Source organism: Pholcus phalangioides, unplaced genomic scaffold (assembly GCF_987345545.1).
Source record: "Pholcus phalangioides strain wild (caught in Gottingen) unplaced genomic scaffold, Ppha-v1.0 ptg000013l_1, whole genome shotgun sequence".
Taxonomy (NCBI): domain Eukaryota; kingdom Metazoa; phylum Arthropoda; class Arachnida; order Araneae; family Pholcidae; genus Pholcus; species Pholcus phalangioides.
In genome coordinates this window covers 238,212-259,228 of record NW_028301606.1, presented here as the reverse complement: position 1 = coordinate 259,228, position 21,017 = coordinate 238,212, and the positions used below count along the sequence as shown (strand labels likewise).

At 34.6% G+C, this 21,017-nt stretch overlaps 1 protein-coding gene across 2 annotated transcripts in view; it reads left to right on the top strand.

The window, feature by feature from the left end:
* Window positions 1-21,017, top strand: part of Ubr3 (Ubr3 ubiquitin ligase) — a 127,280-nt gene that overhangs the window by 18,418 nt on the left and 87,845 nt on the right. For both annotated transcript variants that reach the window (XM_089240544.1, XM_089240543.1), the window contains exons 8-12: window positions 2,412-2,591; window positions 2,738-2,871; window positions 3,990-4,082; window positions 6,813-6,968; window positions 8,085-8,266. In XM_089240544.1, the coding sequence (XP_089096670.1) occupies window positions 2,412-2,591; window positions 2,738-2,871; window positions 3,990-4,082; window positions 6,813-6,968; window positions 8,085-8,266 (745 nt within the window). The remainder of the gene's footprint in view (window positions 1-2,411; window positions 2,592-2,737; window positions 2,872-3,989; window positions 4,083-6,812; window positions 6,969-8,084; window positions 8,267-21,017) is intronic.

The window sequence follows — 21,017 nt, the reverse complement described above, 5'->3', positions numbered from 1 at the left end:
ATAAAATTTGTGTAATTGATTTTAATTGAGCAGAAAATCATTGAAGCAGAAATTTTATTTTTAAGGTTATTTGGGGGGGGGGGGGAGGGTGTATGTGGACCAGTTGGTTGATTAATTTTTCATTTGCTTAGTTTGAGGGTTCAACAAGTATAGTAGTCATTAAAAACTTCTGTCTGGATGGGAAAAATAATTTTGTATTTATTACTTCCTAGTCTTGGACACTAACTAACATTCATCATTAAAAATTACGGTGCAAATAGGTGAAACAACAGTTTGCATTTCAAAGCAGTTGGATACATAGGCCTATTCTAGGTTTGGTGATTCTGGTGCTACCCAATAGCATTCAGTTGTCTTCTGTATTTTTAAGGCATGAAGAGGCATAAACAATATTTACAATGCTCAGCAAAGAGCTAGAAATGAAAGTGCTTCATTTGTCAAAAATGATTACACTGGCATTGAACAGTAAAATGTGAACAAATCCCTTTAAAAAATGATGGACAACACAATAAAACAGGTTCACCTTGCCTTATTTACATCGGATCTTGCAATCTACACATTTTGCACTGTGCTTTTGAAAGTGGTCTCGAAGGAGCGTCATTCTTAAAAAACGTAAGTCTTAAAAATTTGCTTTGCCTTGTCAAAGAGAGTTGACAAGCTCTGCACTTTGGAAGACTCCAAAAGAAGAATGTGATACATATGAGGAGAGACAGCAAAGAATTATCTGTGGTTGCTAGTACACTGTTTTGGCCAAAAATTGGTTATGTAACCAAGTCATTTATCATTGCTTTGGCTTGAGTCAATCTTATAGGAAATTGAAATAGTGCTATGAAAAAAAAAGTTAATTCAAAATTAATTTTTTTTTTTGCAAAAAAACCATTTTTTTAGGGATTTTTTTCCATTATGCTATGATTATGTTGTCTAAGGGGGTTACCCTCCCCCATCCTACTTTTTATTCCTGCGTTTTCTTACTTTTTCTCATTTTTTGAGTGGGAGCCCTGCATAATAGTTAAATTCAAAATTTCAAAATACATTTCACCATAATTGCTCAAATACAAAAGAACACATGAAAATAAATACAGGGATTCTACATTATTACATAAAATTAAAATCATTCCTTTGCTCAACCAGGAAATATAGAGCAACCAATCAAAAAAGCAATAATTGTGATAGACGAAATGTAAGCCATGAAGGAAAGTGCAGTCTCCATTGATGACTTCTCATCACTTCTTGAGAAACGCGTACTTACTCAATTGTTACCAACATTATCTCGCCCATCATAGTGGCTGAACAAATTTTGTAACATTCTACAACTTGGTGTTGCTCAATTGTCGCTATCATCATGGCTGCTTTAGAAAAAGATTTGTTCTTTTGACTTCCAGAAATTTATTCAGACAAGTTCTCAAAATTCTTAATTATTGGAAGAGTACCTAATACTTTGAGATTTGAGACTAAGAACAATGTGCATCAAAGAATTACATTTTATTATGCTGTGCTCATTTTTGAGCTAGCTATTCTTTCTGGTCAGATGGGACGCTATTTTTTTCAAAGATGGTGTGTCGGGTTACACATGGAATACTATTAGTATCATCTGAGTTCGACTAGAATATCTCTTGAAGACAGAAAATTTTTGGAAGACAAAAAAATGGAGGAATAATGTGTGCCCATCTCAACTGTTCTAGGGCATTGAAAGAAGATTGCATCTTTGATATTGGTAAATGAACTACACTCTCATCTTCAATTATCGAAAGAAACCATGAAACTTTTATTTTTTATTGTCAGACTTATTAAATCTTTTTCTTTAATCAATTTTAGTTACTTTTCTTCATTTTGAATCTCCTATTCCATATTACTAATACATATAGTATACTCAACTATTTTATATTATCCTCCTGATAATATTTTTTTTCAAATACAAAAAAGTATTTCTAAGACATCTATTTTTTGATTCCATACATTGGTCAGTGCAATGGCAAGAATCCAAATTCTATAATGTTTCTTTCAGGTTCCTGTCATCTTTTGAATTGGAATAGTAATAATTAAAGGGAGAGAAAAAACGATATCCCGTAAAACTTATATTTCCTACATATTTTTTTATGGTTTTCATCAATTTAAGTCCAGTGAAATAATATATTCACCTCTTTAGTGATATATATTTTAACCCTTCACTCCCATCAGGATATATATATCCCATTATAGGTTCTAAAATTGGTAGTGAAAGGAATAATTGGGGAGACACGTATGTCTTCAGAGAAAGAGTTTTGGTTTGTTTTTCATGGGTTGGATTCATTTCCATTTATAAGTTAGTACAGCCTCTGAAATTTCGTTTAAGTTTTCTATCTTATATATTGTGTGAATGATTAATGCACAAACCTTTTATTGATAGAAATATGTAAATATTTTCTTCTAACAAGGTCCCGACAAGAACACTCATCTGGTTGTTGATTGCAGTCACCGCATTATGAAAGAGCATAGCCATTGGCCGCTAGTTAGTGATATGAATAATGTTCTAACTCATAAACCAGTTGCTTTAGAGTTTCTGAGTGACCCAGAGCTAGTCAAAACATGGTTTCAATTTCTGTCACTTTTCCAAGGTTTGTATAAAGTTGATGTAAGTTTTGCTTGCACACATTTTTCTTTAATGCTTCCCTTCATTTCTAAAGTTCTATGATCCATACGATGCCATTGAAATGTCATGCTTCATATTATTTTTATGTGTGTGTCTGTTTTACTTTATTAGGCATGAATGTAAATCAACGAGAACTACAGGCACACGTAGAGTTTGAATCTAATGCATATTATGCTGCTTTTTCTGCTGAACTTGAAGCTTCTGCAACGCCTATGTGGTCTTTAATTTCGCATTTAAAGGAACCTGTACGTCTTCTTTCTCTTGTTTTTTGAAATTTTCTTATAGAAGTACGATGGTTTTTAAATCTATTCACTGTTTTATATATGTGTTTATATCAGGACTTGACAAAACCCAGGTGCCAGGTCAACATGGCAAATAAAAAATAGACATTGGCTCCTAAATTTTTTTTATGTGCGATCCGTAAATTTGAGTCTGAGTTCACCACAAAAATTTTGAAATTTACGCCAGTTTGCCTACCCACATAGAAAGAGGCAAATGATGTTTTTGAAAATATGAAAAATGTCAAATATTTTAATAAATTTATAAATTACTATTAATTTTTTTTATTTAATTAAAACATTACAGTATTACTGAGCTCTAGGTTTTCCCAAGAAATTCCTAAACTTAGAGTTCAGCATAGTAAGGGAGTGTTTGTTTGTTGTACTGTGGATGCTTAAGGACACAAAAAATTTACTATATGTCTGATGATGCTATGACTTGCCCATTGTTTAGTTTTCATTCATTAGACATGGGCATTGCCAGTACTCCTAGAAACTACAGACCTCTGTTGATGCATTTTTTTTTCTGGTATTCATAGCAAACATGGTATTCATAGTATTGTATGTTCTACCCCACAGATCAGGGTTTTTAGTCTTTTAATCTTTATCAAGGCCACCCAATTTAATGAAACTGCAGAGTTTTTTTTGGTTGGCATCTGTCAGATTGCTTGCTTTTATCTATCATCAGATCCAAGAGAGCTTCTCTCAGTTATGTTGTTTTCTGATTCAGAAAATATAGTTTGTGTGCATCCCTGTGTAGGAAGACTCGCTGGAAAAAATAAGGGCTCCTAAATTGTTGAAGGCTTTCATTAAAAAAAATTGTGTCTTAGCACTCAAATTTGCTGACAGCCCTGCTTAAGTAAGTTTGGGAAATGCATGAACGAAAAAATATTAACATCAAAATATCTAGAAGCTAATCTTAAACCTAGCAATATTTTTTTATTTTGCGGAATAATTTTAAAAATTTATTTGTGAATTCACCTGCTTTTTTCAAAATGATTATTAATAAAACTTTATTAAAATAAATGTTTTTAATTCATATAAATGGTAAAAGTATGTAGTTATTCAGCTTTTATTTATTTCAGAAAACATTGGAATTGTCAAAGCTTATGCTACAAGAAGCACTAAATGCTTTGAAACAATGGCTCACTGATATAGGATACAGTGCTGGATCAGAGGTGTGTTTCTTATTTTTCATTTTTTTTCCTTGCATTAAAAAAAATTATGATAATAAAATAATAATGTGCAGATATTAGTGTTCTACCTGAAATTTCCGATTGAGAAAATTTTTTCATGGTGACAAATATAAATACAAGTACAATGGGGGAGAAAAATTAAGGTTTGATGAATGAGAAATGACCCTTAAAAAGAAAAGTAAATCACAGAATTTTTCATAATTCTTTTTAAAAAAGATAAATATGAGGAGAAAGTTTCTTGAAAAATCATTCACTATGATATTTTAATAAATAATTTTTTGTTTATTCAGTTATCATTGTACAGAAAAAATGTCAAAGCCAGTCCTTTTTTATGTTTTTACTTTTTTTTTGGTGCATTTTGATGCCTTGGCTCAGGTGCTTTATTTAGGTGCTTTGTGAATCATTCAATGTGGATGTTTCCTATGAAGTTCAAATTTTTAAGATAGCACAAGGCTTTCAGATCCAAGGTATAATCCGTGCTTTAAAAGGAAAGGTACTTCAGAAGAATATTAACAAGTCTATGATAGTGAATAACAATTTTTTGACGAACAGGAGAGGTTATTCTGAGTAGAAAATAATGGGTAGGCTCTTCTTCACCAGATCGGCAGCAAAAAATCGAATTTACAGAGATGTGAATAAAAAAAAACCTTTTGAGAAAACTATAAACCCCTTTGCACCAGTAGAACTATGCTCAGTATATTAGTGGTCTGCGCTTAATATATTTGAAATTGAAGGTCGCTTTCAGTGTCTACAAAATGACATTGGAGTTTACTGAAACACATAGAGAGGCTGTATATGGGTGAATGTGTTAGTAGCCTTTTTCAATTATAACATCAAAAGATATATAAAATGAAAAACATTTATCATCTAAAATTAGGTGCTTTTAGATTAAATTTTTATTATACTCTAGTTTTAACATTTTGTATTTATAAAGGGTGGTGAGAGGGGCATTCAATATTAAATACACTGTTGCGTACTTGATAATGCCTTAGTTCTACTGGTAATAAAGTTCCAAATTGCTCACAATTTTTTTTAATCCATGAGCACACACAAGGGGGTGGTTCACACCCCAATGGAGATATGTCACAAATTTTCTAATTTTCCTATTCTTAAAATGGGTATAATCCAGTGTAGCTGCTTCCAGTTTCATCTTACAGTAGGAGGAATGTGTCAAACGCAAAATTCTTTCTTATGTTTACTTGAATGTAGCTACTGGGGTGTTATTTACTTTTGTGAAAATGTTTCACAATTTGTTATGAAGATGAGATTGAAAGCTTACAAAAAATTCTTGGTTGGTTTGCATGGTTTCATTTCTATGGATGAAAAATTGCTAGATGAGACATGAAAACTTGGATGATATTTTGCTTTATGGCAGTGGTCACGATTCTGCTCCTGAAAATCATGAAGCATTGGAGAATAATGAAATAAATCACCATATCGAAGAAAAGGACTTTTCATCGAAAAGATAGCAAAATCAAGTGGATGAAAAAAAAAAAATTCCCAATTAAAGAGTTCCTGAAAAAACATCATTATGAAATTCCTGAAAACACCAAGTACACAGAAAATATATCCTAACTGCTTTATGAAACTATGATAGAAATCATTCTAGAATCAACGAAAATACATATGGAAACCATCAGAGAAAACTTTGGTTGTGAAAGAGATTCCAAATTTATAACAAAATAATTTGAAGGATACGTTAATTACTTTTCTTAGGTTGTATTTATGTCATCGTACAAAAAAATGTCAAAGATTTACATGATTTCTGAGCAAATGATGGAACTGCATTTCAAATCGCCCAAGTGATGTCTTACAAGCATTTTCTTATCATCATGCTGTGCCTCAGATTTGATGATGTGCGAACTAGACAGACTGGAAAAGAAGTATATAAACTGGCACCAATTCTGAATTTTTTTATAAGATTCATCAGAAACTGCAAGAAATCATGCACAGTGGGACGCAATACATCATTATTGATGAAAAATTAGAGCCATTTAGAGGTAGGTGCATGTTCACTCCAGACAAGCCTGCAAAGTATGGCGTAAAAATACATGCACTTGTGAATTCACAAACATTCTATACTCACAGAATAGAAGGACCCGATGGTCCTTAGAACAAGATAGCCATGTTTGAATTATAGAAATGATAATGATTATTAATTATCATACAAAAAATACATGAAGATTATTTGTAACTCGAAGGAGCCCCACAGATAATTTTCTCTACTAGCTCCGTGTCTGGTAATGGTGGTTCTGGAACTGGCCTAATCCTGAGGGTCTACTAACATTTTATTTTTAACTTGCAATCAATTTAACACATAATAATGCAGTTATTATAAACTATGATTAAAACAGACAAATTAAGTGCAACCAATTTTTCAGCTAGTTTTTGGACCCCTGTGTTTTTAGTAATTTTTTTCTTCCTTCCAAAAATAATAAATGCCTTTTTTTAATGCTTATTTTAGGCATTTTTAGTGCCTTTTTGCTTGCCTATTTTCATCATTTGTAGTGCCTAAACTTCTGGGCTCTATTTATGTGTAATAAATGAATCACTGTGTGTGTGTGTGTTTGTCTTGTTTTTAGTACATTAAGACAATAATTTTAGCATTAATTTTTCTTGGTATTTGTTATATTCATGGATAAATTCTCTGCTGCAGTGTTCCTCCAATAGCAAGACTAAATATTTTGAAAATTTTTAATCTAATTTTTCTAGATTAACCCATATCAAGTGTCATTTCATATTCCCTTGCATCGATGTTTTGCTGCGTTTTTGTGCCATGCTGTGCGTCATCAAGAAGCAACATTAGATAATTTGATCCCTCCAGAAGATTTATTGAAGCTTATCATGATGCATCCACTGCAAGCTCAAGTAAGAACCCAATTTATCAAGAATTATAACTTTAAAAGTTACAACCTCATCAAAATCTCTACATTAGAAAATTCTAGAGAAACTTCATTGAATCAGATTGGTGAGTGTGCAGTAGTCACTGTATAGAGCTCTGTTTTATTGTGTTACTGAGTTACTACATTTTTCATCTTATAAATTTCTAAAAATCTGTGGCTCACCTTGGAATATAGTTATGCTGTAAAACGATACTCGATACAACAATATAATTGTTGCAATATACAGTCAAACCTCATTAGTGCGTCACCCGGTTAACACGTCACTCCGCTTAATGGGTCACTTTTCGGAAGTCACAATTGTCCTCAGACAGGAATTGGCTCAGACATGGCTTACTCCATTTAACGAGTCACTCCGCTTACTAAGTCATATTTTTGCTCTCCCAATAGTGACTCATTAACGAGGTTTGACTGTATTTCTCTAAAGCTATATTTTTTGAGATTTTAAAACTGCTGCAATGATATTTTTTATATTTACCTCAAAAAATCATCTTTGATATATTTTTAAATTCCTCTCACTTTTTTTTTTCTCAGGTTGTCTAATAGCAACAGTATTTCGTACTATCTGCCCTTAAAAAATATTAATGAAGTTGCAGTGAAGCTACTTTTTTGTGTAGTAAATTACTTTACCCAAGGAGGCGGACAACCAGCTGAATTTTCTTCAACTAATCAATTAAAAACTCAATGCATTTTATGGTTGTACTAAACTTGCTAGTGCAGAAGAGATGGCAACAACAGCATAAATTTGACTATGCCTTATCATAATACTACCTCTCAATATAACAATAACCTCTCTATAACAGTATTTTTTCTTGGTCTGCTGAGTGTTGTTATATCAACATTTCACTGTATAATATTTTATGGCCTGCACATTCATGGCTAAGAAAGCATTCACGTAGAAGGATTTCAGTAACAAGGATCTTAGTCATTTTTCTGCAGCATAGTTTTCAGATCCTATGTAACAGTAGTGTATTTTGGTAGATCAATTTTACTGAGAATTACATCTGAACACTTCTTTTACCATGTATGTGGATAAAAAAAGCATCCATATGAATTGTTTAAATTATTATTTTTTATCTTTCAGGTTGCGTTTCATGAGATTTTGAGTGGTATGTGGGTTAGAAGTGGCATTCAAATAAAAGGCCAAGCAATGACGTATGTGCAGTGTCATTTCTGTAACTCCATAGTCGATGCAGATTTGTTTCTTCTTCAGTTGTGCTCCACGTATTTAGATCCAGATTGGTTCTTGAAAACTGTTCTCAGCAGGTAAAAAAATAAATATATATATTAATAAAATAAATATCTTATATAACAATAATCGCTTATGTAATGATACTATTCTCAAATCCAGTGCGCTTTTTGTAGTGTATATTCCATCTACTACGACAACTACTTTATAACAAGATGTTTCTATGATTTTAAGGAGGATTTCACAAAGTGGTTGTACGGAATTCAAGTTCAAAAATTGATTCTAAAATTGAAATTAAAAGATGAAAAATCATTATCAGAAACGAAGAATTCAGCTGTAATAGTGCTACCTTTGTAAAATAATAATTAGTATGCACCAATTTAAAAATTAAATTAAAATTTTTGTCTTTTCAATAAAAAAATGTCAATCAGTAAAATTTATGTCTGTTTCTATAGTGGGGTAAACAGTTCCTCGCAGGGAATTTTTCTCTAATAGGGTTGTTAGTAAATGGAATAGCTTACCCCCCCCCCCCCCCCGGACCCCGGAGGTAGTAAATTCTAACACAATTGACACATTTAAAAAGAAGTATGATAAACATATTGGGGTAAATCAAGAAGGTATCCATTCTTAAAATAAGAAAACCATAAATGTATTTTATGGGCATTGTATAATATTTTATCAAATGTGTATATACATTTATACCTATATATATAAAATTGATTTTCTGTCTGTCTGTGTGTGTGTGTGTATGTATGTATGTTCTCTATACAAATCTGCAATTTTGGATCGATAGTCGCCAAGTTTTGCATATATACCAAATGGGACCCGACTTGAATGATAGGCTACTTTAAAATTTCGTCAGAGCAGAGCAAATGCCCCAAACGGGCAAAAAACTGTCGGACAACAATGGTTTTTGGGCCTCAACAATCACTTTTGGAACGTTTACTTTGGTTACCGTGGTTCCCTAGCAATGTGTTTCAGACGTGTGTATGCCTTTACAACGGTTTGTCACTTCTTTAATTCTGTTAGTATATGCATATGTATAATAGTTTATGCCTTTATAATGATTTGATACATTTTCAATCCTGCCAGTAACGAGGCTTTTTGAATAGACGTCATAATCATCATCAGCATCGCTTTGAGGGTCAAGAAAAGGGTGATCCTCATAGAAATCAGTGTTAAAATTTCCGATTTTACTGTAGAAATGCTGAAATTTTGTGGAGTTTTCTGTCACATCAATAATTTTAAAAATTGTATTGAATTCTAGATTTCTGAAATATTGAGTTCGATTAGAGGTATATGAAGCCCGGGAGATTAAATATCAAGTAATTAGCTGGACCTACTTTTGAGTTGGACATTCATGCAATAACATTGATTTCAACATTTTATTTATATCTTCTCAAGCATGAATATTAATGTCTCTGTATTGTCTTTTAATATTCAACTTCATAAATTCATAGTTTAGGATGTTTTAAAATTAATTATGGGCCCGTAAAGTACATCGAAGAAATTCCACAGCTTCAATTAAGCATTTTTGAAAGCTGAAACAGGCAGATGGATAACTTAAAGTTCGGGGGGGGGGGGGATCAAAATACCTAGCGCCCCTTAAAAAAAGGGAAAAAAATATATTCGTTTCTATGTTTCTTTAAATCTAGATTTGTTTATTTCATGAAGTCACACAGGAAGTCGTCATATTGGTTAACTTAGACACGGTTTACATGTCCCTCAAAGAAAGAGGGAGATATCATGTGATCCAAACAGCCTCATTGAAGAAAACCCGGGCAGCGCCGGGTATTATAGCTACTTGTTTATAATCTGTGTGATTGCATTTTCAATTGGGTTGCTGCATTTTAGTGATATGACATCCATACTTCCAGGGCTTGGCATGGGGCACTTTTTCACTAAAAGTCCCGTTTTTTACAAACTGGTCACTTTTATTACATATTTTCAGGAACAGGTCACTTTTTCCACACAAAGAAACTCAACCTCTGTCTCTTGCGCTTTCTTGCTGTCTGTTTTTCTCTTCTCTTTAAGGAAGAATTTTGCCAGTTCAAAGTCGCTAATTTTCTCCTTCCCTTCATTGAACTACTATTCTTAGCTCCTTTCTTGGGAGCAGACCTCGTAGCGCTCCTATTTTTCCTACTTTTCTAGAAATGTCCTCCTATTTTCCTACTTTGCCGCAATCGTCCTTTTTTACCCCAGTTCTCTCCTACTATTCCTACTTTATCACTCCCTCCTTTTGTTTACACCCAATATCTCACTACGAAAATTCCGAGAAACCGCAAAATGTCACTGCTTTCCCTCCCTATTTGGCGTATTTTATTCACATCACTTGCTACTGAAAAAGGAAAAAAAAAGAAAAAAATTTTCAGTTCCACTGAAGTAGGGGGACGACGACAAGCATATCTTTTCGCCCCTGTGCCTTAGTAATACCTTCTAAACTAGAAAGTGTTGCAGAAAGCTCTAGAAGGTGTTGGCCTTAGTCAAAGTGCTAAAAACTGAAGTCAAGTGGGAAAAGCGAATCCGTTTCGGAGATTGGTTGCCGTAAATAAGAAGGCACAAAAAAAGCGGGGGAGGGGGGCAGGTTCTGTCCACACACAAGAGATATTCCATGAGAGAGAAAAAAAAGGTTAGGTTTTTCAGTATATGTTTCTCTCCCGGGATCCCGTAACAAGCATTCATCCCAATAGCCGGGTTTTCCTAGGAGTAGGTTTTTTGTGCCACGTGAACCGAACTGGATCATTTTGCTTTGGCAGAAATGTGTTACATAATCACGCTACGCATTTGTGTTTTGCAAGCGTGGCGCATCATCTCAGGATGGCTATATATTATATGACCCTGGCGTCAGCTACTCTGTCGGTTGCATGCTCCTGTTTGAAGGGAAGGGAAAGAGAACACATAAAAAATGAGAAGATCTGTGAAACGCGCGACACACGACGCATTTAACTCCTCGAGAAGCAGTCCACCAATCACGTCCGATTAAAGCTCTGTCGTGAGCCGTATTGCACTCTGTAGGAAAACAGTCATGCTGCTTTTCTTATTGGTGAGTGGACAGCGTGTCGCGCTGGGCGATTCACGATGTGCGCGGCACAGAAAACCTGCTCCTCCTAGGAAAACCCGGCTTAACAGGATAGAGCTCGTCTGGGTTTACAGGAGGGAGTGGGGAGAGACGAGCCGATTAGCCTTTAAATGAACCCAGCTTTTTTTTAAACCCTCAGAAAATAACTATCGGGTGCCTTTATGTTCAAGGTCATTCAAGTATTATGTCAGCATCGGTGGGGGTTCCAATTTGCTTACTTTTGATGGGGTTGGGGGGGGGGTCATGGGTCACTTGAATGATGTGTAAATGTGCTGTGGGTCACTTGAATGACATGTAAATGTGCTGTGGGTCACTTGAATGACATGTGAATGTACCTCGGGTCACTTGGAGTGGTCTGGAACTCTGGCGTGAGTCACTTAAGTGTTGGTGAACAGCGTCGCAGTTCACATGAGTGATTTAGGAATGTTCCACAGCTCACTTAAGTGAGGTGGAACAGCAGTTCGTCTAACTTGAGTAATCTGGAACTGTGCTGTGGTGATCTATACATGTGATGCTACTTGAATGACTTGAAACTGTGCCGCAGGGTCTCTTGAACGATCTGGAAGTGTATCGCTTAGTTCATTTTTACAAAATTAGGTTTGAAAATGTGGGCCACAACAGATGACTGTGGGGCCACATTCAGCCCGTGGGCAATGGGTTAAGCATGCATGCACTAAATTTCTATGACACCTATAGTCCGTTTCAGGTTAACTTTGCAGTGAAGAGGAAGCTACGAGGGAACCGCATCACTCGTTGCTATGACAACGAAAGCCCCTTAACCTATGTATCGATGCGCGGCCTCGGTAAGGTATGGCTGATTCTCGCCAATCGCGCAGAAAAAAAATATTTTTTATGTGTAACGTAATGCTTGTAGAAAAAATTGCAATCAGTTAGTAACAAAAAATTAGCTAATGAAAAAAAAAATCATTGTCGATACTTTCAGAAATTAAAGGGCGGTTTTTGAAATCATTTTTTTTTTATTGAAAAGTATCTTAGTAACCCCTATTAGCTCGGTTTTCACGTTTGAATTTGGGAATAGCCCCAAATAATAAAAATGATACGGAAAAATTTAGAATTCTTTTACTCACTTTTCTTGCCGAAATTTCCGTGGCTCACCCACCCAAACGCACGGTATACGTCGATTTCACTTATTATCACTACAGTTTGTCATTTTTCACGGATTCCCATTCTATGGAATCCTCACTTGACGTTGTAGATCTATCTGATTCTCTATTACTTATTAATTGTTGCTCCATCAAGCCACCTGCAATCCAAAATTCCTCTTCTTCTTCAATAACGTGCTTTATGCATTATTGCCAAAAAGAACAGTGAACGTTAGAACGTTTTATCGTGTCTATCTCTGGTGAAAAGAAAGATACAACTGTCACAGAAGAAAAAAATACACTGCAAGCCTAAACCATTGTGGGTCTCTCTCTCTCTTGCTTATTTATATTTATCTGGAGAGACACTGAAGGGGCATCTGGAGGAACAGCCTCTGATGTGGGGGAGGAAGTTGGTGTGCGTGAAAAGAGACATTACTAATGTCAACACCCTCCGCTATCGGCTATTGGAATTCAGAAACCACCCCTATCCTACGAACAAGGCAAGAAATAGATATAAAAAAAAGGGGGGGGGTCTGGAACCGTAACCTACCCCCATAAAGAGAGCCTCTCACAACGGTATTGGCGCTGTCGTGAAAGAGGGACACTTGCTGTAATCTATGAGTGAATATCTGAATTCGTTGGAGGTTATTTTCGCGAGAAAAAAAAACCTGATTGAATATTCGTCTGGGTGTGTAGGCCTATAACTACATGCAAAACTGAATGAAAAATTGTATCGGAAAAAATTCAACAAAATGATGATATAATATATATAACTGTGCAATCAAGAAAAAAAAGCACGATAGTAATATTGGCGGGGAAAATTTCTTGGAAATCGCGCCAAAATGTTCTTGAGCTCGCCATGGATTTTTGATAATGGTAACCAATATTTTTCTAATTTAAAAATTTTAAACGAATATACATTGGTTCAAAACGGTATTTTTTCAGTATCTTTTTCAAAATCATAAAAAAATTTGAAATATTCTATATAAATGATCATCATAAACCTCCGATGTATGGGAACTATATTTTGCGGCGAAGGAATACACTCTCTACCTTTCTCTCCACTGCAAAGTTAACCTGAAACAAACTATAGACAGTTTTTTCTTTCTTCGACAAACACGGGGGGGGGGGGGGATGGATCAAGATCATTTAGTGGACTTTCAAGTAACAGTAGAAGTTTGATTAATTTCTGTTCAGTTTTGCCATTTGCATTGTTTTTGATGCCACATTCTGATTTTTTTAAATTCGTTAGAGAGATAGAGAGATAACTTGAGTTTCTTGAAATATCAATAGATAATACTATAATTGAAATATATAAGGTGTGAATCTCCATGACACAACATTTTTAAATGCCATGATAATTTGGGAATTACATTTTTTCCCTCCTATTTTTTTCTATTTTTTGTCAGTGGTGTGTTCCTATTTTTCCTACTTTTTTTTTCTTCAAATTTTCACTTCTAGGCCTGAGCATACCATGTGACGTCAGCATAATTCGATTTCAATGTGCTTGAAATGAAAGCTCCGTGGTTAAAGAGTCGTCATTTTATGGAAAAGCCAGTCGTAAACAAACTAGCATGAAAGGCGTACTATAACAAAGAATTTTTCCCCCTCCTCTTCTACTATTCTTTCTTATTTCCCCACGTGCTCATTCGTTCTTTCATTTTCATCTTATTTTAAAATTCATCCTTTATTTTATTTTCAAAAGTTTTAGTCCCAAGGGCCAAATTCCTTTCTCAGAGTATTGCTCATGTTACATTTGTTGTTTGTTCTATCGTTACTTTTGTTGATTTGTTGATTATTTTTTATCATTACTTTTGTTAATTTTTTTAAATGTTATCTGAAATGACGATCTAAGGCCCCTTTCACACGGAGCGGATGCGGGTCCGGAAGAAGTTTTAACAATTGGAATATACTGCGCCTTTCAGACGAGCCGAAAAATCTCCGCACCTAGGAAATGTTCATGCGGGTCCAGACGTCGTCCGCATGTGTCAAAACCTAAGTGCGGCCTCCGCATCCGCACATAGAAGTTTTGACAATAGGTTTATTTGGGGCTATTCAGACGATGCGGATGCGGAGCGAATTCGTCCGCATCTTTGGCTACTTTTTGAAGGTGATTTTTCACGGAATTTTTTTAATTATTTGCCATAAATACCCTTAAAAACACCATATGATGGTCCCTGCTCATTAATATAATGTACCTACATACGTCTATCCCTTTGTTTCGTTCGGAGATTGAGATATAGCAACTTTAACTGCCTTTTGTCCATACGTTACAATTTTATACAATAAAACCTGCCAACAACGGCCACTGACGGGACCAAAGTTATAAGCCGTTCTGTTCATTACGAATATTTAATTGACTACATACTTTAATAACTTTTAAATTTAATTTAAAAATTTTAATTTTTTTCTTTTTAAATTTTTAAAATTATTTAAAAATATGAATATCTGAAATATTATTTTAAATATTTGTTATTTTTTTAAATTTTTTAACTGTTAATTTTTTTAAACTTTAAAAAAAATACTTTTCATAAACAACGTTATCCACGTACGGTGTTCACTCAGGGCCGGATTAAGTCGTTTGAAGACCCTAGCACTTGAATATTTTTGGTGGTTCGCCCGATACTTACAATGTCATAGCTGCCAAGTCTTCCGAATTTTTCGGGAATCTCCCGAATTTTAGCTTCATCGCTCGACCTCCCGAAAAGTTCTTAAATCTCCCGAATTTTTACGAAAATCACAAAAATCCCTAATTGTCCCTTAAAATTCCCTACTTCATTAAAAAAAATCCCCGCTTATAAAAACAATCCCTAAGGAATTTCTTGTGGGGCATGAAGCCTCTTTTTTTTCCCCTTTCGAAATGACGTCACACGTCGTAAATGGGGAAATTCCCTTTTTAAGGAAGTTTTACAAACCCTCTGATGGTAACAAGAAAGTTGTTTGTCTTATCGTGCAGGGAAATGGCTTAGCAGCCAATAGTCCTGGATAATAATTGAAGATTATAGTCACGCGCATGTGGTCAAAATTTCTTTTGTTATAACGTGCGATATAACAAAACACGAATACTGATAAGCAAAAACATACTTAATCAATTTTAAAGATACTTATTCCGATGAATTTCCTTTCATCAAACGTTCCAGAAGAGGGCCGACTTTTCCTTTTTGTACAAGTTGTGTTACGGACATAAACATCAGTCATGGTGGAAAGAGTGACATCATCACTCATGTGAAATGAAAAAAAAGACAAGCAAGTGTCACAAAAAGTCAGTGTTCTTCAAAAATTGACGGTGTTTTCCTTCATCTTCCGATGATTTTGGGGTCATTCGCGCAGAATGTTTGTTCACAGCGTTTCTGATTGAACACAATATTTATTTTTACATCATTGAAGTTTTGGCCTCCAATTTCACTTGTTTTTTGCCTAGGAATTTTATTCCCAAGGGTTTAACTTCCATGTGTGTAAAATCCCTATTTTAATTTGACTTCAGTAGGGATTTTATTCCCTACGCTTTAACTTTTATGTTTGGAAAATCCCTATTTTATTTGGAAAAATCCCTATTGTATTTATTAGGGAATGGTTTTAGCATAAAATACGGGTTTGCGCGAAAATCTCCCGAATTTTCATTTTCAAAAGTTGGCAGCTATGCAATGTATATTTTACTCGATATTCAGTCTATAAACTTAAAAAAATGAAATTTTATATTTCAGAAGTGAGACTAATCTAAGGATGGGATTTCACTCTAAAAGGTTCATGAAAGTTATTTTATAAAACTTGAAAAATGTAACCAATAAACACATCTGTTACATTCGAGAGAACTTAACTGATCCGCCTATTGGTTGCATTTTTCAAGTTTTATAAACGAACTTTTATAGTGTAATCCCGGCCTAAGACAGAATTGTGATGTGAATATTTCTAAACACAGGCATTTTGAAAGTCTCTACCCCTTCCCTTTTTTACTACTTGCAAATTCTTTGATATCTCCTGAATTTTTTTTTCTTTTTTTTTGGAACATCGAATGTTTTGGATGTTTTTGGAATTTTTCTTCCATATTTTTCCGAAAAGACGGATTTTTTTTTTTTCAAAATATTTTGAAAATATTTGAAGACATTTTCTCCCATCGACTACTTGTGAGGATCGGAATGAAGACATCTTTATTCCCATATGCTATGTGGCTCTACATTAAACCACCAAAGAATGCCTCTAGGCTGCCTATGGGCGCTGAATCAGGGGTGAAGGAGAAAAATGATTACAAAAATTGCGAAAAAACAGTTTTTATGCACGAATTTCGAACTAAAGATGCGGGCGATTCGTCCGCATCTTCAGCGCTCGTTTGAAAGGGTATGCGGACCCGCATCCGCATCCGCTCCATGTGAAAGGGGCCTAAGGGGGCCCGTGTAGAAACTAACTTGCGTGCAGCAGCTGGAGAATACTCTTGTGTATATATATAGCTGGCCTAGGTTAAAGAAGTGCTGAGGTTTTTGAATTTACTTAGAATAAAAAAAAAAATATTTTGAAAAAAAAACCAGTTGAAAATCACTATCTAGAAATAAAACTTGTGCTATATTTTCTAACTGGATTTAAATCTCAGCAAGAAACTGAAGCCCCAAATATGATCAACATTTAGTTTAACACAGGGCCGTCATTTCAACTTTTTCCGGGGGGGCGGGCGGCGGCAAAGCACATGTACTCAATGTATGTATTTATATACCATTTTTAGTGTATTTTCAAAACCCGGGGGGGAGGGGTCCCTAAATGACAGGCCTGGTGTTTAACACAATGGTTTTCAAATCAGATGAAAATTGGTCATCAGGATGATCAGTTAACGTGCATTCGAGCCATAAATAGAGGATGATTTACCGGTAGGCATGACGAGCGTGCCCTTGGCCCCTGCTTTACACTTTTTTTCTAATTTAAGGGGCCTAATATATATATATATATATATTCCCAGGGCCATCAACTGACATTTATCCGCTTCTGGCCGTAACTTTATTTAGAGCAATTCACGATACTTGGTGACCAATATCAACATCTTGTGCTCTATTCTTGGTGTTGCATAAAAAATCCTCCTTTTAGACCTCGGAAGCGTATTAAATCGTTTTTGTCTCGCAGTAGTCGCTGCTATGGCCACCATGGGAGAGGGCGGGGGTCTGGTTCCACGGGCGCTGAACGAGGGTGCAGAGTTTACTCTTTTTCTGCTTAAAAAAATGGATACAGGCCTGAGTGATAGTAAATTTTCTTTCATACTTGTGGTCCGGGTCGTTATCAGATCCAAAACCGGGTGGTAGTGCCCCGGACAACATTTTTGATGGAATGGTATATTTAAGAAAAGTCAATAAATTCCTTTGTAAAATTATCAAATTTCACAGTCAAGCGGCAGTGAAATTGTTTCCCTGTAGAAAAAAAATCTTATTATGGCCTTGATTAATCGGGTTTTTGTTCATTCAAAATTACAGGGGGAGTCAGTGCTAACATGGCGACTTTTTTTCACCCTAAAATTGGTAACCCTGACAGCAGCATCTGTAAATTCTGTATCAACCGCATTTATAAACCCCATATTGTTTATTCAGCTTTTGTGTTCATTTTATCCTAATTTTTTGTATTTCCCGCCATATTTCTATTGATTTTTGCACATTGCTGCGATATTAAGTTGATTCATATTATAAATTATATATTTTTTTGTAATTTTTTATGTGTCCTTCGTCAGCCATTTTGATTTCACCGCAAAATGGTGATTCCTTGGCAGGAGAAAACGCTGCCACGTTTCCGCTTACAAGGTTCATGGAAAATTTACTGGGGAAGGCCATGGAGTCTTTTTCTGTTAAAAATTACAGAGGGTCGCTGCAAAATTATACTGGTTCTGGGTGATGGAATAAATGTGTTTTTTTCAGGCGTGTATGTTGTATGTAGAAAAATATGTATTTGCAAATTTGAAAAATCAAAACAATTTCAAAACTGGTTTATTTTCTCTCTCTCACCCTAGGGCAGTATTATTTTGGTGCCCCCCCCCCCCCCCCCCGTAATTTTTAACAGGAAAACAGTAGACTCACAGACTCGCCACCCTTCCCAGTCCAGCCATAGGTGGAGATAGACTTGAAAGTCTTTGCGGGGTGCGGCCTGATGATAATGTATGTCAATTCATATACTGCTTATACATCAATATGCTCTGCCATTGACACTGGGGGGAAGGTGGATTGCCCCTCCCTCAACGTATAATAATTAAATAATTTATTTAATTTAATAATTTAAATACTTTATTTAATTTAATAATTTAAATACTTTATTTAATTTAATAATTTAAATACTTTATTTAATTTAATAATTTAAATACTTTATATAATTTAATAATTTAGATTATTTAATTCAATAAGTTAAGTAATTTTTTAATTTAATAATTTAAAATAATATTGTTAAAAATTTAATTTTATAGTTTTTAATCATTGTATTAAATTTCTTGAAATTTCTAATAAATATTCTAAGAATGACCCAGCAAAAGAAGTCATCTCAAAGTATGTTGAATCAAACCGAGGTAATAATGATCAAGAGCAAACTCAAAAAGAAACACTTATGCTAAATTAGAAATTCACAACAGAAAAACACTGCTGCTAAATATGAAATGGGTAAAAGAAGCAAGATCAAACATTCAAAAATGCTTGAAACTGAAGAAAACAAAAGCACAACTTAGACTTGCAACAGTGGTAAAAACAACAAATATTATTACTTTTCTAATGAGTGTTTCAAGTCTCTCCTGTAGTGATGATTTTTTTAAATTAGTGATTATCAAATCTCCAAGCTTAATCTAAAAACAGTCACTTTGTTATTGTAGCTATTTTTGAAATCTGAAATGTCATATCTTAGCATTTATGTTTACATTGGTTCATTATTATAGAGAATGTAAAAATATAAATAGGTCTATTAAGAAGTGTCTAAATTTTTTGTATGATATAAAAATTTTAAAAAAATTTAAATTTTTCTAGAAAGTTTTATCTATTTTGTGCCTTGGGGGGGGGGGGACACTCCTTCTTCTGAGCTGAGATAACAGTTTTTTTGGAGTAAAAAGTAATACTGTGTTGGACGCTATATACTGTATATATGTATGTAAACACTGTGCATTTTATTTACTGCCAAATTTTTAAAGTGCTACAAAACTGATAAATGCTGTTACAAAAACAAAATTTTTCCTCCTACAAAAATCAAATTTTCATTTTCCACCCTTGCAAGTCGTGTACTTTTTTGTCTACGAATGAAAGGCTTCAGCAATTTATAATATAATCTTGCCCAAAATTGATTGCCATAAAGCAGCAGTTCTCAACCGGTGCTCTACGGGGCACTTCGCAGGGGCTCCACGGCCACTCGAGAATAATAAAATAAATCAATAAATTTGATAAACAAAAAAAGAGGCCTAAATGGTACCGCCATATAAATAATATACTAAAAAGGACTCCTCGAGTTAAACTGTTCTCCCCCATAAAAATTATACACTGAAAAGGGCTCCACGAGCCAGAAAAGGTTAAGAACCACTGCCATAAAGTATTAAGCTGTTCTTAATTTTATGTTCGAAATTAGACATTTGTGTAGTGAAGCATTTCACTCATTCTCTTTAAAATCCAACCAAAACGAAGTATTTTTTAGAATCTTTAATTTCTGAATTGAGAATTTTTTCGATCTCCTCATATTACTCCAGTGTTATCTAAGTTGCATATACAGGGTGTTCCGTTAATGGACCGTCAAACTCGGGGTTGTTAGTAGACATCAAGAGGAACAAAAATTGCAATGGAACATGGTGTCGCAAACCATGTTGAGTGGGTCAAAATCGCAAAAAATGCATGCAGAATTAGACATCATGCTGGAATGACAAAAAAAAAGCACAATAATAACTACAAAAAGATTTATTTGATTAATTATTACAAGAGTTGTTCGAAGTGGCAGCCACTAACATCATAGCACAGTCTACAACAATGTAAAAATGCTTCCTTAATGCGCTCGAAGATACCAGGTATGCTTTTGATGTCTGTCGTAGAGACAACAATCGGCGCTATGAGATCCTCCGGTGTGTCCACAAGCATCGCATAAACGAGTGATTTAAGATAACCCCATAGGAACCCACGAACGCATTCAGCGATCAACTGACATCCACCTATTCTCTCCTCCTGCATGTGTTTTTCATGATTTTCACTCTCTCTACGTGGTTTGCGACACCATGTTCCATTGCAATTCTTGTTCCTCTTGATGTCTACTAACAACCCTCTGAGTTTGTCAGTCTATTAGCAGAACACCCTCTGTGTAGCTCCTCCCACTTGCAGTTTATTTCAGGTCAAAAGGACTTTTCTAATGTATATTTGTATATGGATTGGGTCAATAAAGAAAATAATGGGATTGTTGTCATACATGCAGCTCTTATGAAAATATTCTTGGTGTTCAGCAGAAGATGGCTAATAAGTGTTGAATATATGTTTTGCTGATATTATCAATCTTCGTTACTTTTTGAATGCTTAACAATGAACTTTGCTTGACAAAATCAATGTATTTCTACCACTTTGTCTTGAACATTTACTTCAAATTTCTGCATTTTCAAGAGATGGTTTAGCAGTGATAGTCTGGAGTGAAAACTGGTCACTTTAAATCATGAAATATTTTTTGTGGATTACGTTT